At 44.9% G+C, this 25,347-nt stretch overlaps 1 protein-coding gene across 1 annotated transcript in view; it reads left to right on the forward strand.

Moving 5' to 3' along the window:
- The window catches only part of WDFY4 (WDFY family member 4), a 287,362-nt gene continuing 262,015 nt past the window's right edge, over window positions 1-25,347 (forward strand). Inside the window, exons 1-2 of the mRNA XM_019499474.2 lie at window positions 1-436; window positions 9,627-9,897. Of these exons, the coding sequence (XP_019355019.2) occupies window positions 411-436; window positions 9,627-9,897 (297 nt within the window). The 5' untranslated portion in view covers window positions 1-410. The remainder of the gene's footprint in view (window positions 437-9,626; window positions 9,898-25,347) is intronic.

A 25,347-nucleotide genomic window follows, 5' to 3' on the forward strand; every position in this document is an offset into this window, starting at 1 on the left:
CTAGATGGCTTTGGAACTGTAACTCCTGTTTATTTTACTCACCATGCAGCAAATCTTAAAGGAAAAAACCTTACGAGAGAGAGGGAAACTCCCTGGTGATCCTTTGGTACAGAGAGAACCCCAGCTCTCAGGCAGCTCAATGCCTAGCTGAATTGCTCCATGTGATCTGAGCTGTTTCAGGTGCCTGTTGACTACAGTAGCCTGTTGACTCCATTAGCTTGTGGTTAATTTGTGCTTCTCTACTTCTGCTTTCCCCAGGAAATAAGTGCAGCAGCTAACCAAGTGATTCACAGTGGAAAGTTTAAAAAGCAGAGTTGGAGCAGTTGAAGGCTTTAAGATGCCTGGTAGGACAGCCGGATCACAGACAAAAGCAGAAAAGCCGGTTTCACTGGATATAGTTTTTGCCAGCTATGGAAGTCAGTAAATCTGGGTGCAGGTATGTTGTCTGCCTTTTATATTTATTTTGGAAACAACTGGCTAGCTGCTCGTCCAAAGAACGTGGCCTCTGCTGGCCTGACTTAGCAATTTGTTTTTATAAAGTTGCTTTCAAAAGGTAGATGCTTCAATGAAAATGTAGCCCATGCTTGTGCTGTTGGGAAAAGAAGTGAATAAGGGAGGCACACAAGTTAATCATGTTCTTTGGCTTAAGGGGAGAAGAGGAGTCAAAGGTGCAAGTTTCATAGCTGTTTGATTTGATATAGCTCTGTCCTCTTACATGCTTCAAGTCCATTTATACTAGCACCTGATGAAGTAGGCTGTTGCCTACAAAAGCTTCTGAACTGGTTAGACTCTGAGGTGCCCTACTCTGCCTTCTTTTTTAAGTGATCAGGTGTGTAATGGCCTGGCTTTCACTTTGTGTTTCTTGATGATTTCTCTGAGTTTATTTTTTATGGTCATCCGGCTACTGAGTAGATAGAGGTATTCTATATTTTCCTTGGTGCTGGAAATGACGTTTCATTGATCATTGAACCGGACCTTAAAATTTTCATTTTTCAGTGTTATTCACCTCTGCTACTCTTGAGTCCAGCAGCAGTACATCAGTGAAGACTTTCTTTTCTAAGTAGGTATTTGTAAGCTATTGTAGTTCATTAAAAGAGAAAGAAAATGAAATTTACCTGAAAATGTATGTGTGGGAGAGGAGGAGGTGTGCCTGTTTAATAACTGCCTGGTTTGTAGTTTGCAGAAAGGCTTTTCAAACAAAAGTAAACAGGAACGCAGGTAAGCATCTGAGATGAATCAATGATTTGCTGGAATGTGGCAGATTTAATCCTGCTATGAATTCGTGCGACTCTGCCTTTACTGGAGTGACTCCTGCTCAGTATCTGAATCTGATGTTGCTAAAGAACCAAGCACCTTAACCTAGCAAAAGATATGTGTCCTTTGAACAGTATGCAGCTCTCTCTAAATCTGCAATGTGTTTTAAAGGCCACGTTCTCTTGCTTGTAGTGTGCAAGATAGAACCTATGTCAACCAAAACAGAGCCTTTAGTGTACTGTGCGAGCACATAAGCATCATTTTAGTCCCAAAATGTTTATGATTTAAACAGAAAGGACAAAGGGAGGGAAGGGAATTGCACACAGCAATATTAACTGTAATTTAACTAGTTCCTTACTTTTAGAATGACTGAACTCAAACTGTTAAATCTACATTACTGCAGACTCTTCACATAACATATAATTCCTGCTTTGAATGCTGTAAATAACTGAGCAGGCTAGAGGAAAAACAGGGAAGAGCAACAGAGATCATTAGGGGTTGATATGAAGGCTGACTATATGAAGAAATAAGGGAAAGTCCATTATATAGAATATATTGAACTCGGGCAAATAATATTTATCAGGGAACACTACAACTGCCTACACAGATGGCAGGGGAGAATTGCATCCTATGGATTAGCTACGTCAGAGATACTTCATCAACTTCTGGGCTCAAGAAAGCTTATGTGAGTCTGGGGTCTCAAAAGTTTATGCATCTCTGATGTAGTTTATCCATAAGGTGCATCTCTACCCAGCTATCTATTCAGAAATCTATATATAACTGAAAGGAAGAAAAGGAGCTAATATGGGTAGATAGGGGGCCAATATGGGTCATCTTGGTGGGACTGGTCTGTGTAGATCCAGTTTATTCTTGATTAAAATCAATCACAGTGGGTGCATCTACATGTGTGCTTTAATGTGCAGCAGCCTATTTTACTGTGCATTAAAGCATTGCGTAAAAAAAATTCAAATACACTAATGTGCAGTAAAATATGCTACTACGCATTTAAGCGTCACTAAGAAAAGGGTGCACTTTTTCTATTGTGCATTAGGGCAGCCTAATGTGCCTTTATTTAGTACCTTAGGGCATTTTTACACATGCATGCACCACAGCATGGGTACTTTGAAAAGTGCCCAGTGCTGCAACATATGCAGTTGTATACATGACAAAATGTGCATCAGTGTACAGAAAATGGTGGCAGTCTACTTTTGAACTAAAACACATCGAAGGTGTTTTAGTTCAAAAGCGCATCGCCACCATTTTCTCCACACTGACGCACATTTCGCAACTTATAGAACTGCAAGCAACACAGCGTAGTGCGGAGCCGACTCAATTAATTGAGTCTGCCCCGATTTGCCAGATCTCCGGTGCATCACAGTGTGGAAAAGTGTGTGTATAAATGCTCTTATACTAGAGGTACTAAATTTAATGTGCATTAGGAAAAGCACATTAATGCACATGTAGATGCACCTAGTGATTCAGTTCTAGAGGCCAAAAGGATTTTAGCTTCAGGTCTTTGATTGTTTCCCGTGCTCTTTTCTTTTATCAGTCAGATAAGGGCCAGGGTCCCCTGTAATGTGGTCTCACAGATTTCATTTTGAACATGGGGAAAATCTTACCAGTGAGTTTCACTTCCCCTTTCTTACCTACTGCCACTTTCTAAATTACAACAATGGGCCTAATATATATTTTTTACTTTCGTGTCCTTTTAAAAAAAGGTTTCTTTTATTCAGACTTCTGATCTGTCATTATCAGACACAAAAATAGTCTACAAACTTGTCAACAGTAAACAGTCCTTAGTAGTTGAATTTTAATAAGTAGAGAGAGGTAGCTAGCCATGTTAGCCTTAAGGTGGTCAGAATGCAAGGTACATTTCTGGGTTAACCAAATAAGGGATATAGAGAGAGCACATGATTTTGTGAACCCAAGTTCACTTCTAAGGAAATAAACCTGGGTTTACAAAACCTTGTCCTCTCTCTCTCTCTCTAATTTAGTTAGTCTATAAATGTGCTCGGACTTTGACTAAACTTTAATGACCAAGATCAATACTGATGGTGGGATATAAGGACTTTGGTCCTTTTGAAAATATATCAGTTATTCGAAGCATAAAGATCCTCTATCCATGGCCTCCTAGTGCACTGACATGTCCAGGCAAATAATTATCTTCCAAAGAAGATGGTAAGCTTGAAGGGTTTGGAAGGAACTGTTAGGAGATAGTAGATACCACTGTAAGGAAATATACTCAGGTCAATCTGGATTGGGAATAGATTAATTCAGAGGCCTTAGTTTGCAGTTCAGTGCATCTTCCTCAGGGCTGTTGGAATTAGCAGCAGAATAAATTGTAGCCTCCATTATGAGGGAATGGTGTTTACACTTAGATTTATATATTGAAGGTTTTCTTACATAAATTCAACTCCTGAGATAGTCGCATTCCCTTTCACCTACAACATAATCTTAATGTTTCTAAGACTGTGTTTTTTTCAGTTCTTCAACACAGATTAGATTCTTGCTGTTGATTTTATTATGGCCACAATGTCACCCTCTGGAGTGCAGTGTCTCACTCCATCAAGTAGAACCCAAGTCAACTTTATCCCACATTAGAAGAATAGGTTAGCTATATAAATTATTAGTGCAAAATAAAAGACAAATAACTTGTCTATTATCAAATAATTAGAGCAGTTCAGTTTGCAGGGAGCCCTTGGGCAAGTTATTTCAGTTCCTTGGGCATTAGTTTCCCCATCAATAAAATGGGTACAGCAATATTGACCTCCTTTGTAAAAGTGCTTTAAGACCTCCTGATGGAATACTCTAGATAAGGGTGAGGCCATATCTTCATTATTGGACTTGACCCACCCTTACTCAGATAGGGGATCATGCTGGGTCCCGTTGGACAGTAAGTATTAGTTAGGTTTACTTGCTTTAATAAGTATTTGCTGGATGAGGCTCCAGAAATGGAAAAATACCTAAATCTGGTGGTCTCTGTGCACTGCAGTCATGATAATATTTGACACCAAGGCATCTAATATATTTTGTGATAAAGAGATGCCCTTCAGAATCCCTGCCAAAGCTGAGGCCTCCCTTAATGAAGAGCTGGCTCTGTAGAAGGCCTTCACTGACTTTCTTCATCTAGCATGATCACTCTCAGTGCAATGTACAGATCTGTGACAGCTCAGCAGTGGGCTGATATCAAGCAATGTCCTCCTACCAGGGCTAAATATAAATTCTGACAAATACCCTTCCCACTGAATCATGAGGAACCTGCCCTTCCTGTTTATTTTGTATAATGTGGTCCTAACATGTGTTCTGCTGAGTTACTGTGTTGCCTTCATTAATTATCTGTTTTTTAGAAATCTTGGTGCTGGTGAGAAATGCCAGACCAACAGTCCTAACATGGGTGTACACAACACAAGGACTTACTTTGCCCTGAATTGAAACGGTATTTTTTAAAAACCACCGCTTCAATTTAGGGAGAATTGAACCACTGTGTTGTGTACAACCCCCTTAAAACTCCTTGGAGGTGTTTTACTTTGCAGCGTCCCAAAGTCATTTAAGGTGCATTATGCTGCTGAAGGTGCTACAGCGGCTGGAATTAACATGCAATATGCTGCTGAATGTGGAAACAGCAATGCCATTAAAGTGGTGCAAAAGGCATTTAACCTGCTTTAAAGTGTCGTCTACAAACGCTCCTAGAGTGAAGTCTCCTAGTTCTCCACAGAAGTAGTTTGTTCACAGTGCTTGGCCACTGTGCCTCAACCCTGATTTTTTTAGGCATAGACTTAATCTGATACTTTATTCTCTGTGTCTATGTGAACCTTGGCCTCCCTGTTCCAGCGGTCAGTGATTTGGATAGTGCCAGTCATATCCCACTAAGAATAGTGTTGTGGCCATCAGTGCATTCCAGGTGGGTTGGTGAATAGTTGTGAGAGGACAATTACATTCTTCATTGCCTACTACAGGTATTCTTAATCAAGATGCTGCAACACCCTGGGGTGCTATGGCAGCCTTTTAAGGGCACTGTGAAGTACTGCACAATAGTTAGCTATGCAAACAATTGCATGATTCATGAGAGGAACCCAGAGATTTTAAATAGGAATCTATTATATAAAAAAATATTTGAATCCATGGTGATCTTTCTGAGTTCTTTGCAACAGAATTGCTCTACTATTTTTCTGCAGTCAAAAAGTGGAAGCAATGAGATGACATATTTTCTGAGGGGTGCCTTGAGTCTAACATGGGGTGCATGGAGTCTAGGCTATTTGCTGTACCCAGTCTGGTTCTGCAGCTTGTTTTTAGCCATGTGAATGTAGAGTGGGAGTAGCATGTACACACATTTGCTGCTCCTGGCAGCTGTGCGGGGTGTAAGTAACTTTTCCCAGTAAAATTAGCCTGGGAAGGTTGGGGGGGAAGGGTAGGAAGAGCACAGCCTCAGGGCTGGGGAGAGTGAGAGGGCTTCCCCAGCCCCAGGGCTGTGCTCTGAATGAGTACAGGTTAACCTGTGCCCAATCTAAGTTAGCTTGCCTTCTCAGGAGAACCAACCTTAGAACAAGCCTGCCATTTTTGGGCAATTTAAACCACCCAGAATGCCAGCACAGATGGGCATTTAGATCGACATAACCCAGTTAGGCCAATCTAGATGTAACAGCTTTACATCCCCTACAAAGGCTGAGAACCGTTAGCCTACTAGTGAGAATCTGGAAGTGAAACTGAGAGGCAGGATTGAGATGGGCAAAGTGCGAACAACAGTACACAGGCCAAAGTCCCCATGTATGTTTTAATCTCATGACTTATAAACTGGTTGCTAAATTCAGCGGGGGGGTGCTGACTCCATGAGTTTTGAATACTTGGGCTGGCGGCACTGCCTTTAGCATCCATCAGCAACCAGGAATAGCAAGTAAAAAGCTTGTATGGAAAATAGATCCCTTAAATATGCACAGAGCACTGGTTGTAGATATGCTGTGTGCAAAGCAATATAGTGTTAGGCTGTACATTAGACACTCCTGCTTTAAGGACTAGAGAAGTTGGGGGTTTGGCTAGGGTAGGACAGGGCTTCCTGCAGAATTTGGGGCCCCTGGGTTCCAGTGGACATGGCCCTCGGCAGCAGAAGGGCTGGTCCAGCAAAGCCTCACTCACCCTGAAGTTGTTTGGCTCATTTGCCACCTCTGTGGCAAGTGGCCCCTTGGCCTGAGCCTGCTTGCCCTGCCACCTCTGCTGCTGGCCCTGCTGGTTTGTGACTGTCAATAAACTGGCTGAGCCCACCAAAGCCTTAACATTCAGTGGATGGAACTTGTGTGTCTGTCTGCAGCATGTTAACTTTTGATAACTACTGTATTTACTAAAATATAAGACAAAGGGTTTTTTTTTCCCCATTCAACATGTGGGGGAGCACCTTGTCTTTAGGTTTAGGTATAAGGTGGCTGCATCTCAGAGTCGGAGTTGGAGCCACAGCTACTACCACCCCCACCACCTGCCCACTATAGCTTGTTCTCCTTCCTCTGCTCTGCGCTGCTGCTTTACCTTCTCCTTGCAGCTCTGGCTCTTGCTAGGGCCCTGCTCTTCCTGGGGGACAGGATGCATGGAGCCCATGCTGCCTCCAGCCCCAGCCAGAGCTGCTGTCACTGCTGTGTGATCAAGCTGGGGTTATGCAAGCACTGGGTGGTATGTAACCAGGGGACCAAGTGAAAGTGGGGGCAGGTGGCAAGGGGCAGAGGTGAGGCCACTTGACTCCCCTGCTGCTTGTCCCACCATCACCTGCCTCACTGCTGCTGCTTGCCTGCTTGCAGTAGTGGTAGGTGGTGCTGGTGAGGGGAAGGGACAACTTTAAGGCAACCCTGCAAAAATTAAGTTCCAGACAGGGAAATTAAAAAAAATATAATTTTTCCATGTGAAGAATCTAATTATTGTTAAATTCAATATCATCTTGGATTTGGCTAAATATGGTATATCCTGTCAATTCCAGACACTTGGGGAACATTCTAGGCATCAAGAGGCAGGATTTTGGTAGAAACTGTACAACTGGAAAAGCCTGATTTCACCAGTCCAATTAATATGATTATATAGGTTTGGAGTACAGGGATGAAGGAAGGACCTCAGAAGGCTGTGGGAGGAAAGCTGGATATAGGGGCAAAGATTAGATTTGGGGGACAAGGGTGAGATGCTATGACCTCCATCTACCTGAAGCAGAAAATGGTTGTTCACTGGGCCGTATTTTAGGTTACTGAAAGCTTCTTAATCCTTTACTCCATTCAGTGCTCCCACTAGCTGTGCTGTTGTCCACAGAAAACAAACAAGGATTTAACTAGTCCAGTCCAGTAATTAGGGTGAAAGACTGGAGGAGAAAGGAGCAAAAGGTTGGGAATGAAAGTCAAAAACCAGGAGACAAGATGAGGGTTAAGGAACCAGGAGGCACAGGAGCTACAGGCTTCAGTATAGACCAGCCTTCAGTAAACTGCCACAAGTGGGCTTCAGCTTGACCAGGGGTGGGCAAAATATGGGCCATGGGATAGGTCCCACCAATTAATTCTATTCTGCCCATAGGCAGGTGGGACCGGGTGGTGGCCCTGCACAAGCTGTGCTTGTGCCCTGGCAGCTCTGGCTCCAGGCTCTGCTGGCACTGCAGGGGGCACTGGGTGGAAGAGGGCTCACTCACCTGCCCAGCACTGTGCGGCCTTGGGGGAGCCACACTTGGGTCCTGGCAGCTCCAGCCTCTGCTGGCACTGCAGGCGATACTGGGCAGAAGCAACCCCAGCCCTCTCATCCAGCTGCATGCAGCAGGCCCTGGGTGAGTGACACTCAGGCCCTGCCATCCCTGGTCAGGCTAGGCCAATGGTGCCCTGCCTACCTGCAGCTTGGGAGCCTGTGGTCATGCTGAGGGAGCACACGGGGAGGCTGCCCGAATGCCCAAAGTCCAAGTTGGAAATGAGTTGATCCTTCTTCCCACTGAATGTGTTCCTTTGTTTTTCTTTAACCTAATTTTCAATATACAAGAATAAGACTTTATTCTGAGCTGTTATGCAATCACCTTTATATAAACTACTCAAAAAACCATAAATCAGGGCAAAAATTATATTTTGCAATAAATTAAAATATTTTATAGTAGATGTTTGATTTTTAGCATGTTTAGATTTTTTTTTGTTTTCTTTATCTATAATTTGTTAAAACAATATCTTCCTCATTAATTTTATGTGTGTGGCTCTCAACAGCTCACCAAAACTCATTGAGTGGCTTCGGGCTGAAATAATTGCCCACCCCTAAGCTAGATCCGACAGCAAGCAGAAATAGCCTGCCTGGCATGTCCCTGTTGTCCAGTTCGATGCGAAAATGGGATTCCGAACAGTCATCTTAACCATGTCCTGGCCCTGACCGTTCCAGCTAGGTCTACCTCACCTGGGTCCCTGCAGCAAACACTGTGCTTCTATCCTAGTGAGCCCACCATAGCTCAGACAGTGACACCTAGGGACATATGGTTTGGTATGCAAGTTCTCTAGTAGTAAGTCCCTGCTCTCAAAGAGTATGTCGTAGCTTTCAAGGGATTTTACAGAGCATTATTTTCCCTTTTTTACATAGCAAGCTGAGGCATGGGGACCACAGTGACTTGCCAAAGGTTGCCCAGCAGGCAGCGGCTGAGCAAGGATTATGAGTCTCACAAGTCATGAGGATTATCTGAGTCTCACAAGCCCTAGCTCATGACTCTGTCATGTTGAGCATGAAAGGCCCATGCTAATTATATAGTATTTGCATGTTACGTATGAGAGAGAGCTCATTAATGTGATTTGCCAATGTGAGACTTTTAGGTTAAAATTTAAAAGTCCTTCAATTGTGGAAGTTAAAATACAGTAGGCACGCCTGAGTTAATGTTCACCTGAATTAATATTACCACACCTAAGTTAAGGTGTTTAGCTAGAAGTAAAACTAGCCTGCAGGACTGTGAAATAGAAGAGAGTTATTACCAGGAATAGCTAAACAGCAGAAAAATTGCAGAAGAAAGGATACCTTGATTAATGAAATATCAAGACCCTTGAAAAATAAAGAGCGCCATTAACACCTGTGGAATAAAGAGAGATTAGCAGGAATCAGGGAAATAATAATAACCCTTGAAATCAATTAACTCTGTCAGTGTGGTCTGAAAAGAAATGCCCCTTCTAGGCAGTTTTAAAGTTTGGGTAAAGCAGTAATCGGAGGGGTGTAAAAGCTCCATTGTACACCCCCTGAATCCGGCCCTGGACACATACAATGTACTTTGTCCTAGAGAGACAGTTGCATGTAAGTTGAAAGGAAATCCATGAGTCTCCAACTTCTCTTCGGTCAAGGAAAGCAGCCAATAAGATGTTAGTGGAAAATTCTGCAAGAAGGTAATACTTGTTTTTTAACTTCAGGTCTGCCTATATCATGGATGTAAGAGAAGAGTTACCGACTCAGCAGGATGATTTACTTGATGGAACAAAACAAAAGCAATTCCCTGACAATGGCAGTGATGTGGATGCCACTGTGCAGCCTGAGTCCCATGAGGAAGGGGAGCACCAGTGCTCTGTACTCCTGTGGGAGATGCTAGCCAAACAGTTTCTGGAGTATGAGCAGGCAGCTCCTTTCCTCATCCCAGAAGAGCAGCAGAGGAGGCTGCTTGACTTCCTTCCCCACTTCCTAAAGGTTTGCTCTCTTCTTATTTTTTGTACTAATTCTGGGCTAAATCTTTGTTGCCATGCACATCGTGCGGTCATCATTGTTGCACTCTGAGAACATGTATTTGCATTGTCTCTGCAAGCTGTGGTGGGTGGGTCTTTTAATTCCTTTATGGAGGAGGGAACATGGCTTCTGCTGGAACCAGGGGATCCTTCTGTTCTCTTTCCATCCTTCTGATGATATTTCCTGAGGCTGTGATTATACGGTCCTGTGAGGGGATGGACACATTCTTCTGGTGTGTTTGTGTCTGTGTATTTAGGAAGATATGTCTCAAATTAGATCTGGTCTGAGAGGGGTAACACTATCTATAATCCTATTTAAGCAGGGAAAGATATCATAGCTGGGTACACTTTAGGATTGGGTAAACACTTTAGTGTACATAACCTAATGGACAAATGGAGAGTGGATAAAAAATGCTGAGTGGATGATATTCAGATCAAATTCTTGGAGCGTGATGATGATAAGAACAGCAGTGATGATGTTTAGCTCTCATAGAGCCCATTTCATAGATAAGCTGTGCCTCAAATCCTTTACAAAGGGGCTCCAGTATCATCATTAGCCACACCACAGATGAGGCATCTTAAGGACAGGGAGAAGAAATTATTTTTTTTAACAGCCACCAAGTAGGTCAGTGATAAAACTGAATAGTACCCAGGTTTCCTGAGCTCTAGACCATTGGTGCCCAACTGGGCTGCTGCGATGTGGGGCTGCTGAGGGTAAGTTTAAATGCCAGTATGCTTCCTACAGTGGCAGATTGGGAAGCAGTTGTGGCCAGAGTGCGTGCTTTTGCCACAGCTCTTCCTTGTCCAAGCCTGCACACTCCTCCCAGAAACAGAGGCATGCATGGCATGTGGGACTGTCCCACACTCCTCTGTTTCCGGGAGAAGGATGTGGGGTCAGACCAGGAAGGGCTGTGGTAAGTCATGTTCTCTTACCATAGACCTTTTGTGGGCAGCACAGAGAGGAGGCAGTATTCCCCTTGCAGCCTCTCTCCCCCACCTCCTTCTCCTATGGCAGCTGTTACTTTGTTAATCCTTTCACTGCCAAATTAAGTCTTTTACGGCCCTGATTGCATGCACATGCAAGAGGGTTAACATGCTAGAGGGTGAGTGAGGGTGAGAACCTGCAGGCCCTGGGTGAGCCCATATGGCTGCAGTTAAGACTCTGCCTAGCTCCCCCACTCCCCATTCTCCTATGCTGATATGGCAGGCTTGCCAGTAGAAGCCCGGCTTGCCGGCTGGAGCTGAAAGGCTCAGAGCAATTGGTGGGAGCATTCCCCTTCCCCACCAATCAGGAAATGGAAAGAGAGAGGCTTGCCTTGCCCCTACCTAGGGGCAAAGTGAAGATGAGGACCTGAGGGGGAACTAAACCTTCAGGCTTTCCTATTGGTCCGTCCCAATCCAGGGGCAGAGCCTTCTAAGGGGATAAAAAGCCAGCGTGCCCAGCACATGGGTGGCTTCAATGAGGGACGACAAAGAGAGCTGAGGAAGAGCTGGCGTAGCTGACTAGTGGGGTGGAGTGGTTGCCCCAGAAGTGTCCAGAAGAAGTCTTCGTCAGATAGGAAGCAGCAAGTGGCTGCATCCCAGCCCTGCCATAGAGAGAGCCGCAGTGACAGTGCACAGGTTCCAATGTTTATATTGAATACTTGTAAAAATGTAAAGACAATACACAATAGCATGTACTATCCTTACATTGTTTGTTTAAATTTAAGGGGGAAAAAAAACGAAGGTACTGAAAACTGGGACACTAATTTTAGCACACCCAAAGAACTGTGCATGATATGCTGTTGTTGTCCACTCATCTACTTCAACAGAGTTTAACTCTCGTCTGCTGAGGTCATTGCTGCACCTCCAGTTTCACTGTCACTATCTGTAGAATCACTTGCACTACATATTAGTTCCATTTCAGAGTCAGATTGAGGAAATCTGCTTTAGAATTACTTGGACCACGTTCTCTTTTGCTAAAGGATGGTTTTACCAATAAGTCTATGGGCAAGAGCAACTCATCATCACGCTGCATTTTCTTTACTAATTATGCTAGTGACTGATTCTCCAGAAGCAAGAGATTTTAGAAATAGAAACAAGCTTAGCAGTGTTCATTTGGTTTTGGTTTGACCTGCACAGTCAATTAGGTGAATTCATAACTTGGTTTTTGGTTCGGATTATAATGTGAGTGTATTTACCCTCCTGTTTACAAATCAATAAAACATGTATGTACTCTCTCACACACTTCCTAGAGATAATCACCTGAAAAACATTAATTACAACTTTGAAACTGCCAAGCTTGCCTAATATTTTATTGGCATCCATTCATTGTTACTAATGGATTTTATGAAACAATGAATTTTTAGAAATGGGAAAATTTCCTATTGAAAAATAAAGCAGTGGAAAATTGTCTGCCCCACATCCCTGCTGCCTATGTCCTTAGACCAGCATGGCTACAACCATCCAGGAACTGTTGCATTGTTTGGTTTTTTTTCCTCCTCTATGCTGTTGGGATCCCTGGGGTAACCCTGCACCTTTATTATTGTATTAGGAAAGTGTTAGGCTGCCCGGTATTGGTATTTATCGTATGAAATGTTTTATGCAAATGTGTTGTATGTGATGTAACTCCTTATGCGAATATTTAACTATTGACCCATCATTGCTAGTTGTTTTGTTACTGGTTCATCAGCTAACTCCTGTTTTATCCATGAGTGCCCCTCTTCCTCAGGCCTGAAGGGCACTGAAGGAGGGGAAGGGCTGCAGTTTAACCTGAGGGCCACTGGGAACTAGGCCTGTGCATGGGTTTACAGTAAATTGGAGTGTGTTGGGTGAATTAATAAATCTAAAATAAATAAATAAAAGAGGGAGAGAGATCCATCTGAATGTCCTGGCTCTGCTCTGGAGGAAGAAGAGGGGAGCTGTATATAGCTAGGCAGCCATGCCTCCCACAGCATACCTGCACCTGCTGACCATCCCTTCATTTGGAGAGTGGGTACCTTTCTGCACACTACCCAGGTTACACTGAGTACAACACCCATTTCCCCCTTCCCTACCCAAGGCATAGAAATAACTGGCTGTGCTCTGGGATGCTAGATTGCTCCTTGGTTTGGCATTAGGGATGCTTTTTTTGAAGTGGTATTAGCCCTGCCAATAGTTTTCAGTTTCTCTCTCCTTTTATTATGTCTATTTCTGTGACAAAAATGGACCCAGTATAAAGTCCTGAACATGTCTGGTCAAATACTTGCTGATTTAGGCCAGTGATTCTCAACTGAGATGCCATTCAGAAGAGTTATGGAAAGGTGCCTTGAGCCTGAGAAGGTTGAAAGATCTACTTATTTAGATCATGTTGCCTGTCTTAAACTTATGATTCCTCACAACTCCTATTTTTCAGCAAGCTTTCAGGATATCCTCAATGAGCTCTGATCCTGGAAAAGGGCCATGCACACTGCCCACTTCTTCTGTTGATGGGACCCCAGAATGGTGCTTTTATAAGGCAGTGTCTGGCAATTATCAGTAGCCAAGGTGATGGCAAATGATGTCATACTGCGGCAATAGATCCCATATAAGAATCTAGTGGGGAGGGATAGATGTCAGGACATATACAAAGTCCTTGTATATTTTCTAACTCCATCTGGTTGGGAGTCACAGTATATGAAGATCTTGTCCTAAGATGCATATTGGGGCCTCAACATTTTAACGCAAATTTCAGACATCACCTAGCAATCAAATTCTCTGCAAAAATAAAATGTGTTTGAAAACAACTTTTTTTGGGTGAGATCTTTTGACTAGCTGTAACAATGACTTTTCAGTTCTTAAGTGACAAAATCTCACATTGCTGCTCTTTGCCAACACAAGCCAAGAATTTTAAATAGGAGTGCAATGGGGTGGATCATAGAGCTGGCTTGTTCATTGCATATGGAAAGCATCAGAGCTTTCCTTCAGGGGTCAGATAGCTGTAAAGGGGTTGCGGGGGAAAGTGGAGCATTGTGCAATATGCGTATGGTTTCTCCTGTAGGCTAGGATGTTCTAAAAGGGAATGTGAAATGCACAGGATTCTCTTCCCATTGCAGTTCTTTGTATCCATTAAGTCTGGTAAGTGTTCATTTGATACTTCTAGGCACATGGTGGCTAATAAATCATATTATTTTTTTTTTCTGATCCAGCTTCTTGGGAACAAGCATTGGTGGTGAAATGCATGATTTTTTTAGGGTTTAGTTCATATTTTCACCAATAACATGTCAACTGTATGAACACTAATGAGCAGCAAATAATATGGCCCCACTAGCAAAAGAGCCAATTGTTTGTGTTGGTCCATCTTTGGTCTTTTCATTTTACTACTACTCCCCTGGCTCTCTTAACAATCACCAATGTGACCAATCATGTACCACCTTTCTAGTGTTCTGCCAACTATTGTGAGAGTAATGGCCTCTAACGTCTATGAACGCACACATTCCATATCCATGTTCCTCCAGCTGGCTCAGTGTTGTTCCGGAGAAACAATTACTTAGGGTGAAGTTACACGTTACACTTGGACAATACTAAATCTGTGAAATATTAAGCAGTGTTAAAGTTAGAAAGTGCTGCATGTAGTCACATGGTAAGAGTTAAAACTGTTTCTTGCCTGCACAGCTCTGACTTTGCTAGTAGAGAGCTGGCAAGTAAGGGCATGGCTAGGAGTCAAGACACCCTGGGTTGGAGGAGAGGGTGCTGGGAATGATGCATCCTGGACTGTAGATTTCTCATTTATCTCTGTGAAGCAGACTGACATTACTTTAGCATGAGCTAGGTAGCCTGGCCCTGAGTTAATCCTTGCCTGAAGTGGCATAACTTTGAGATGATGAAATGACACTTAGTACCTTTTTAACAAGCTTTAACAGTTTGTTGCTTCCCTTCCACTAAGATTTGCTTAGAACAGGCGTGCTCAGCCTCCAGCCTGGGGCAGGGGGTTGGACTCGATGATCTTCTGAGGTCCCTTCCAGCCCTAATGTCTATGAAATGTGGCCCATAGAGCCTTGGCACCCATGCTGCAGGGCTCTCCTGGGTTGGGAAATTTGGTGGCAGGGGAGCAGTGGCCATTAATGCAGCCACCTTCCCTGCTCCACCAAATTCACAAACCCCAAGCCCTGCACTGCCTGTCACAGCTGGGCTGTGCCCCCTTTCCCCCCAGTTGGGCCAAACCATGCCCCCTTCCTCTGTGTCTCATTTGGGGCTGGGCCATGCCCCCTCCCCCTATGGGACTGGGTTGGAGCCAGGCCATGCCCTCTTCTACACCCCCACACCTCTCCCCTGTCCCCTGTGTGGCCAGGTTGGGGCCAGGCCGTGCCGTCTTCCCCTCCCGTGGGTTGGGCCATGCCCCCTTCTTCCCCTCCCTGCCCAGGGGCTGGGTTGGAACTGGGCCATGCCTCCTCTTTCCCCACAGGGCCAAGCCATGGCCCCTTCCCTGAGGAGCTGGCTTGGGCCCAGGCTTCCCTCCACCCCCTTTCATGGGGCTAATTGGTACCCATCATGCCTGCCTCAGATGCACTGTCCATCCAGCCTGTGGTTAGGTAAGGTTGAGTACCACTGGCTTAGAACAACGGCCCTGCTAATATTTTACAAGATGAAAAGCGAAAGTCTTATTTGGCTGACATTTCCTCTTTTGCCTTTGGCTTTGTTTGCCTAGAAATAGGAGTCTCCTGAGTCATACATCTTTCCTGAGTTGAAGGCCTTACTTGTATTCATGAACATCAGTCCTACCCCATGGGAGTGCCCATATAACTGACGCAGCAGAATCCCTCTCATTCTTCCTGGCTAAGATTTACAACATTGAAACCTACCTAACAGTCCTGAAAGGGACAACTTGGCCCTACTGAGTCAATTGGCAAAACTCTTATTAACTTCATGGGGACCATGATTTCAGCCCTGACCTTGAGAGGACATTCTCTTGAACTGTTTGGCTCAAAATGGTTTAGGTGGTTTTCAATAGCCATAGCTATCAGTAGCCATCCTATTATGTCACATTCAATTGAGGTAGAAAGGGTTGGGCTTTCTTGTTTATAGGTTGCCCTGCAATGACTGCCTGGGGCATAATCTTACCCTGGGGTAGATAAAAGCTAAACTGGAGCATCTTAGACTTTAGTGGGTACATCTACATAAGATGCTTACTGTGGAGTTGCCTAATTAGCTTCACAGTTAAGTCTCAGCATCTATGCATGCAGCCCTATTAGGCTGCAGTCAACTAATAAATGCCACTGTAGGGTAGTAACTTGTCAACACAAGTACTGTCCTATGATGGCATTATTTAGTACGCTGCAATGCATGTGTAGATGCTGACGGGGCTGGTTGGGGCATGAGAGTGCTTCAGCATGGGGGCTGCCTGCCAGCTAGCCCTGCACTGGAGCACCTTTGTGCCCCAGCAAGCCCCTCTGCAACATGTTGAAACGTGGTGGGGAGCAACCCTGGGCTGGCAGGCTGACCGTTGGGCCCCCTGCTAGCTGGGGCTGTTCTGACCCAACTCAGTGTACTGCAGTCCTGAGCACATGTGTAAACACGGTGCCCAGGAACAATAAACCTTGGTACAAACGGTGCCAGAGTTTATTCAGTCACATTAATTGCACATGTAGATTAACCCAGTGAAAGAGCTATGCTTACTTACTGCTGAGTAAGACTGTGCACACAGGCAGTCACTATGGAGCAGCTGGTGCACAGTAAAACCCTCAATTATCTTTTCACTTAAGTTTTTGATATTTCCATACCCTTGGGTGTATAACCCTGCATAGGCTGTCTGAGAGTTCAGTAGTGCAGTAGTGAGATATAGTCTCTTGTCCAGGACAGGTTGCCATAGCTGAGTCTAGCTTTGAATTTCTGGCACAATATAGCCTTGAGTTTCTATTGTCCATTCTCTATGAGTATTTCTGTTAGGCACCTTGCCTTCCTACTCCAACCTGCTTAGTGAACACTCTTGAGTTCAGCTTTGTCAGGAAATGTTCTCAGATGGAGTTATTCATTCTGGCCTGGCCTCAGAGAAAATCAGGGAATCACATTTGTTGAGGGAAAGACATACTCTCTGTTTTGGAAGAGGAAGAAATAAGGGAGGAGATGCATTGATATGTACATTTTGCAGCTGAGTAGAGAAAAGGAAAAAGTAGCTGCTCTCTTCCAGGAGGTTAAAACTAAGTCTTGCAAAACTACCGGTGTAACCGTTGTCCCTTGAGGATAGAGACCCTTTATGCCAGTAGATTCCACTACACTTCTACTCAGGAATGAGAGGCTAGTCTCTAAAGTACATAATTAGGTGGGAGTGGGTGGCAGAAGGGGGCATGTAGGGCAACAATCCCAGGTGCTGACTATTGAGGGGGTGCTGGATTTGCTGCCTGACCCCAAGACTCTGCCATAGCATGTGCAGCCCTGCCCAGCCCAGCCATAGGAGTTGGACAGGGCAATACAGCACCCAGCAATGTATTTAAGTGGCAGGGGATGAACAGAATGGTGTTTGATCCCTGCCGTTCCTGGGGAATCTTTGCCATAGCAGGAGCAGCTCTGCTCCCAGTAACTTGGGGGTGGGGAGGGGAAGGGAGGGAGAATAACAAAAGGGACACCAGGGGCAGTTCTCAGAGCCTGGCCACAGAGCTGTTGCTAGCCAAGCCAAAACTGCTGTAGCTCCCTCTCCTGAACCTACTTCCTCCCCTAGTGGTCAGCATATACAGCATCTTCCCTGCCCTTCCACCACCTGCACCCAGGCACTGAAGGATTTTGTTATATCCCTGGGTGTCACCATGCCTTGCCTTTGACTCAGGATTGTAGAGGGCTGGTTTAGTCCCTGGGACAGGCCAAGGAGGCCCTGACCTCTGTTGCAATGACCTTCATTGGCTTGTGCAGTAGTTTAGAAGCAGTGGGGTTCATATTCACCTGAACTTCTTCCTGCTCCATTGACCTGCTGCTTCCTCACCCACCTGTCTATCCCAGTACTCTGCGAGTGCCTTCAGCTGCAGGGGAGCAGTACTGGGTTGGTAGAACTGGCCCTGCAAGCGGCAGACAGGCTTTTTGCACCCCAGGGTAAGCATTGGGGTATTGCTTGCCTCATGCTTTTTTTGCACAAGCCCAGTTGGGAGGAAGCAGGCCCAGGACAATGATGAACCAGCATTAGGTCTGTGACTAACTCCCCTGCCTTCTGAGAGAGGGGAATACCAGGTTAGCCAATAAAGACATGGGAAAGTGAAAGTGCCTTGAAATACCACTAGGTTTTTCTTGGGATATTTCAAGCAGATTTTCAGCTATGGTGAAAATTTAATTTCCCCACATTTTTATGCTGGCAGCTTCACCCCAAATATGCTAACTTTCGGTGAGAAAATGTTCATTCCAAACTGACCTTGTTTTTGCACAACAAATTGCAGGTTTCATATGAAGTTGGGAGCTTTTCTCCCTAAGTTTGCAATGAAATATGAAAGCTTTAAACCTCAGGGTTTCAGACTCTATTTCAACTGTTTCGCATAATGCTGTGTAGCAGTTTTTAGCCATGCAATTAACCCAAAATAAACTGGATTAGCCAGTAGGAACATTATCAATTCTTCATGGCGGTTTCTTAAATAGGTATTTACTGGCAGACTTCTTTCACCGGTTAGGATATATTTTGGAGTGAAAACTTTCCAGGACTGAGGATATTTTCTGTCCAGTTCACTACTGTAAAATGGAGGTAGCAGAGCCTTTGCAGATCTAGAAATCTAAGAATTTAGAGTTATGCAGACAGGCAGGAAGTCATGTTTGTTTATGATTTACCATTGTCAAAAAAAAAATAAAAAATTTAGCACATCTGGGAGTAAGGGTTTCTATTTCCCCAGAGGCATACCTAGTATTGCAGAGGTATTTTACATTTGTTCAACAAATTCTCTTTGGCCATGTTAGAAGTCTTTCAATTGAATTTTTAATTGTACCTGTAAAACTGAGTTTTATTAGAATCATGAAAAAATTAGGGTTGGAAGGGGCCTCAGGAGGTCATTTAGTCCAACCCCCTGCACAAAGCAGAGTCATCCCCAACTAGATCATCCCAGCCAAGGCTTTGTCTAGCCAAGTCTTAAAAACTTCCAAGAATGGAGATTCCACTACTCTCTGGGTATCCTGCTCCAGTGCTTTACTACCCTCCCAGTGAGAGAGGTTTTTCAGCACCTTGAGACCATTGATCCTTGTTTTGTCATTTGCCACCAGACGAATATGGCTGTGAAGTCTGTGGCACCTCAGACTCATCTGCAGTGCCACTTACCACATATTCAGCTGTTCTCTGCGCTTCAAGGAAGCAGTGCGGGGTGGGATATTGGACCCCTTGGATATCCAGGGGTAAAAAAAACCCATGCAAAAAAAGCAGAGCAGTGTAGGGGCAGTATGTGCCACTCAAAACCAGAGCCTGGCAGACTGGAGTCACACTCCAGCTGCTGGCCAGGCTCCAAGGAGCAGGATTGCCGCTGCTGCAGCCTCAGGAGACCCCCCAAGACCCCAGGTATAGTGTTACCATACAGGTTTTCCTGAGCCCTCTGATCCCCATCTGGGTGGGTATTTTAAATCTAACTGAATGTCCGGGATTTTGCTTTTCTCCACTGGTGGGAGCAGGGGGAGAGCAATCGAAGGCACCAGGGAGCGCACACATATGTGCTTGCAGCCACAGAGGTGCGTGCAGACCCATGTGGTGCTCCCTCCTGCCTCTGATCACCCTCCCCCTGGTCCCAGCACTGGAACAAAACAAAATCCTGGACATTTGGTCAGGGCGGGGGCTGGGGCTGGGCCTGCGACAGGGTAGGGGGACAGGGGAATTGCCCACTCCTCCAGCAGGGGAAAGGGGTGGGGGGCCCTTTGAGGGCAGCAGAGAACTCTGTGGCAGGCCCAGTGCCTGTGCTCACAGGAGCGGAGCGGCCAGGAGATGCTTGGGGTTTGGGGAGAGGGGGAGAGGAGGGGGGCTGTGGCCAGGCTTCTTGGCCCACATGGCAGTCCCATCTCAGGGCAGGGGATGCCACAAGTATGGGTGGGGGGTACTGGGTTGGGCATGCAGGGCACTGGCAGCACCAGGGGGCTGCAGGGCACCAGCACGGAGGGGGGGCGGGGTGCGCAGGGTACTGTAGTTTGGGAGTGAGGGGCACTGGCAGGGCCGGAACACCCCCTGACCCCTCCCGGAACCTCCCTGGTCAGTGAGATTGGCCAAGGGGGGGACCCCCCTGGTTGGCAGGATTGGCTGGGGGGACCCCTCCCACCATGAGCGAGATTGGCTGTGGGGGCAGATCCCCCCTGGTTGCTGTCTGCTCGCTGGGAGGGCATGTGCCCCCCCCCCTCCGACTTAGGTGGCACCAGTCGCCCATGGCTGGGGTTAGTGGGTTGGGAGTGAGGGACAGCAGCAGGGCTGGGACTGTGTGGTCTGGCGGTGAGGGGCAACAAAATGGGCAGGGGCAGGGCACCAACATGTCACTGCCTCCCCTCCCCCCACACTGCATGACTGGTGTCCTCTTTATTGCACCTGGAAATGTGGTAACCCTACCCAGGCAAGGCTGCTGGGGTCAGCCCAGTGCTGGTCCCAGACTCCCCAACACCACCCAGGGTAACCTGCCATGTGCCAGAGGGTCCTTGGCACAGGCGTTCCCCAGGAACAACTAGTGGTGGCACAAGGTGTGCCTCTGCTAGTTGTCCCCAGGGAACCAAATGTCCACGCTAGTGTGAATGTGGCCACTGACAGCATCTTTGCTCCATTCTCTTTGTAATCACTTCAGGTAGTTGAAGGCTGTTATTAAATCCCCCCTAAGTCTTGTCTTGTTTTTTCAACATGATTGCTTGTGGAAAGCAAATTTCAAAATTCAGCTAACACACCCTTATAGTGAATTTTAAATTCCTAAAGACCTCAAATGACTGTGCTGCACAGCACACAGGGAGCACTCTGGATTCCTGCTGGCCACAAGTTTGATATTTATGGTGAAGGATTTCCCCTGTTTGTTGGGATGAATCGCCGGAGCTTTGTGCAAAATTGTATAGCCAGCATCAGTTAGCCTGTTTCCAGGGATTTAGAACTACAAGCAGTCCTCAGACTTATGACACAATTGGTTCCTGAAAACCTCATCTTAATTTGAAATGTTGTAACTCAGAACTGATTTTCCCATAGGAAACAATGCTATAAATGGGGGATTGGTTCCTGAACCGAGGCCCAATACCCTATTTTCACCAAAAATAACCCAGAATTTTGTACTCGGTCAATTATAGATGAGTAATATACCTACATTAATGTACTTATATTGTAAATAGCAATCACATTGATTTGGAAGGACTTCTTTGAGGTGACTTTGCTGGACTTTGTGAAGGGCTCTTGGCTGGACTTTTTGAAGGGTTCTTGACTGGAGTCTTCTCAGGAGTCTTGGCTGCAGGTTTTTCTGGAGTCTTGTCTGCTTTCTTAAAGAAAGTGCCCAAGGAAGTTTGGACGGATGTTCTCCAGGGAGATGGGCGACGCAGCGAACTTGTTCACTGGCATGGCGTGGCGTGGGATCAAGCGTTGTAAAGTCGAAACTGACATCAGAAAGTTAAAACAGGGCGTCAATTTATAAATGTTGTAAGTTCAAAATGTTGTACCTTGAAACGTTGTAAGTTGAGGACTGTCTGTGTGCTGATTTGTACCAGAGAAATTCCAGCTAATTAACTCTGAAGAGAAGGCTGTTTTTTCACGATGTAATTTTTTTTCACCATGTAATGAAATTCTACCTTATCCTTCCTTTGAAATCCCCCTAATTCCTATTTGGTAAACAAAATCTCAGCTCACGTGGAATATGTTGGAATTGTCACTAGATATGGGTGAAGACTTAACTGCCACCCCTATATTTAAGATGGCTGTAGTGGTGTTCCTGTTCAGACTTACATCTCTGGCTTTCATCCTATCTCTCTGTGTCACTCAGTGGATTACAGCTTTTCCTTTCAGAGACTGTTTTGGTTCTGCTTCTGGCCGCAGTAGGAGGTGATAGGTGACTCCCCAAAGAGAACATATGGCATCTATGACGCATTTGGGGTTACGCATTTAGATGGAAAACATTATCCAGTGTGCCTGTGAATCATGCCCAGACTAGAAGCCATTGTGTTGTGTCATAATCCTCCCAGCTTCCTCTGTGACTCTTCAAAATGATAGCAATAACAATATCCGTAATTTATTACATAGTTGGCCATTGGGGTACTATGGTCCCCTTTAGCGTTATCCAGGAATCCTGAGGAACATAATGATCTTCCCAACAACAGTCTGACAGAGCCTTTAACCCTGTATAAGGTAGGTAGTAAGGTCATCCAGAAAAGGTTTTGCCCTAAGACAGAATTACAATGAACATGTGAGTGCTCTGCTGTCTACCAGATTTGGTTCCAAAGTGGATGGAGCTAGACTGTTCTCAGTGGTGGCAGATGACAGAACAACGGTCAACAGTCTCAAGTTGCAGCAAGGGAAGTTTAGGTTAGATAGTAGGAAAAACTTTCTCACTAGTGGGGTAGTAAAACACTGGAACAGGTTACCCAGAGAGGTTGTGGAATCTCTGGCCTTGGAGATTTTTAAGACCCCAGCTAGACAAAGCCTTGGCTAGGATGATAAAGTTGGGATGGTCCTGCTTTGGGCAAGGGTTTAGACTACATGATCTCCCAGTCCTATTTTCTATGATTCTATGAGTCAGAACTGTGCTCAGTGTATCCTTGGCCTTGATCTGCTTGCCACCAGGAGCATTCTCCTAAAAATTAGGGGGCGTATGTTTTTAGATTAGAATGATCTAAATTATTGCCCTAAAGTAGCAGTGCAACAACCCTGGATCACTTAAGTGACCTTGGCTTTCTTGCAAGTCAAGTTTGATGGGCTAAATTGTCATTTTTATTACTCATCCATATCTTACATTTTAGGAAGATGTGCTAGAAATGAAGATACAATCTCTCAGATCCTGCAAGATACCTTTTTTTCTCCCCTTGCCAAATCTAAATAAAATTAGCTTGACAGTTTATGTTGACTGGTGTTATGATTATGTGGTTGTATTGCTTATTTGATGTTATGTAATGAAAGTGTTGCTTTTTCTTTTCTGGGTGGGTTTTGTTCTGTCATGAAAAAAAATAATGGCGGAATGCAGAAGGGCTGGAGTTGGTCTGACTAATTTCACTGTGCCCTCTGGATGGTGCTAGATCAGGGGTGGGCAAAATACAGCCCACAGGCTGGATCCAGCCTGCCAGGCCATTCTATCCGGCCTGTGGGTGCCCTAAAAAAATTAGAAAAGTAATATTTATCTGCCCCTGGCTGCCTGTCATGTGACCCTCAATGGCTTGCCAAAACTCAGTAAGCAGCCCTCCACCCAAAATAATTGCCTGCCCCTTTGCTAGATGAGAGCTCTGGGGACAAGGTGGGAGTTTGCTGCAGAGACAGTGATGATTCCTCCCCAACACTGGAACCAGCTGGGGACTGAGAAGAAAGCACTGGCCAGGTGTGAGAGTGAATAGCATTAGGGGAGAGTTTGTTTTAAGCCTTTATTTTTATATTTCATCTTCCACAGTTCTGTTATAGTGTTTTCCCTAATTATTAAAGTTGGCATTTTTTAATCCCTAAATTTGGGTGTCTTATATTTGGATACATCGCCTTATGGGGAGTTTGCACCCTCACGGCCTTTTTTGACTTGGATTAAAATTGGGTTAAAAAGGAACTGGTAAGAGCACCAAGAAGTCACAGGGCTGTGTCACATGTTACACTTAGGTTGTGGTTAACTGCAATTAAAACATGAGTATCCACATGTTCAAATGGTAAAACATGTGCTAAGTGCCATCCTATTGTAACAAATTTCGGACTTTTTGTGGGAGGAGTCTTTCCAGATAATTTTAAGTAACAAGTTTAGTTATCATTGTACAGCTTCTCAGAAATAATATGAGCTATTGGTGGTACCCCAAGGCATGCATTCAAGTTGTAAGTTAGAACAACAAGCAGAGGGGCTCATTCTTGAAGTCCCCCACCTCTCTTTGGGCCTTACAGTCAGCATGCAGATGGTATTACGGTACATCAGGGGCTTGATCCTGCTTTTTTGCCTTGGTGAAGGGACTCCAGTACCAGGCCTGGGACTGACGGGTTGCATCTATATGAACATTAAATAAATGTGCAGTAAACTGAGTTACTGAGCAGTAGTGCTGGCGAATGCCTTTTTTGTGATGCTACTATGCAGTAGCCTAATACTACTGCACATAGTGTCACGTCAGTTTTTGCCACACAATGCTACTTTGCAGTAGTATTGAGCTACTGAGCAGTCAGTGTCTTGTGTAGATGTGGCCACAGCTTATTGAAGGTCCCAGACTACACTGCATCAGAGCTGGTTCAAGACTTTGGTGTGTTGCTGGGGCTGGGACAGAAAATCAGATGGATCCGGCCCTGCCACTACACCTGGAGCTTGTTCAAGACTCCAGTGTGTCACAGTCGTGGGATTGTACCAGAATTGGTTCAAGACCCCAGTGCAATGCTGGGGCTGGGACTGGCAATCAGCAAGCTGTGCATCTTAGAGATCATAGTAAGTGTTATGTGACTTCTCAGAACACGTTCTGACTTTAACACTGTACAGATTTAATAAGTACTAAGTGTTCCACATGACAGCCAAAATTTCTGAGCAGTCAGACCCACTTCTAGATGCCTACATGTGATTCCATACCACCTTTTTTAAAGTCCTTGAAAATCCATTCCTGCACCTACTTTTGTAATACACCATACTCTGACCTTTAAGATTGAGTTACAAAAAAGCAGCAAGAAGGAGGGAGACCCACCCACAATTTTTCAGGGATTCAAGTAGGGTGACATAAAGTCACACAGAGGTCCTTAGTTTACTTACACATCTAACAGAGGAATAGAATCTCACCCCCAGGCCTGCATCACTTGTTGGGAGCATAAGAACATAAGAATTGCCCTTTACTGGGTCAGACCATAGGTTAATTTTGGCCTTATCCTGCGTTACAGTGGCAGAGAGTGGATGCTGAAAGGCAGAGTGAACTGGGTATGACCAGGGTTTTTTTCCCCACTGTTTCCTTCTCACTTGTAGCCTCTAGAATGCAATTCTAGGAAGTTCTGATTCAGAGGCTGTACTCCTAACTCCCATGCTCAATAGCTACTGATGACTCTCTCCTCCAAGAATTTGTCCAATTCTTTTTTAAACCTGGCTAAACTGTCAGCTTCCCCAAAATCTGATGGCAAAGAGTTCCACACTTTAATTACACGCTGTGTGCAAAAGAACTTCCTTTTGTTCGTTTTAAAATTACTGTCTACTAGTTTCATTTTGTGACTCCTGGTTCTTGTATTGTGAAAGACAGTATATAATAAATCCTTATTTACTTTCTCTTTGCCATTTAGTATTTTATAGACCCTTATTATGTCCCCCTTCAAGTATCTTTTTTTCTAGACTGAACAGGCCTAGCCTGAACACCCCTCAATTCTGCTAATTGGCTTTGTTGCCCT

This window comes from Alligator mississippiensis, chromosome 6, assembly GCF_030867095.1.
Source record: "Alligator mississippiensis isolate rAllMis1 chromosome 6, rAllMis1, whole genome shotgun sequence".
In the NCBI taxonomy this organism is placed as follows: domain Eukaryota; kingdom Metazoa; phylum Chordata; order Crocodylia; family Alligatoridae; genus Alligator; species Alligator mississippiensis.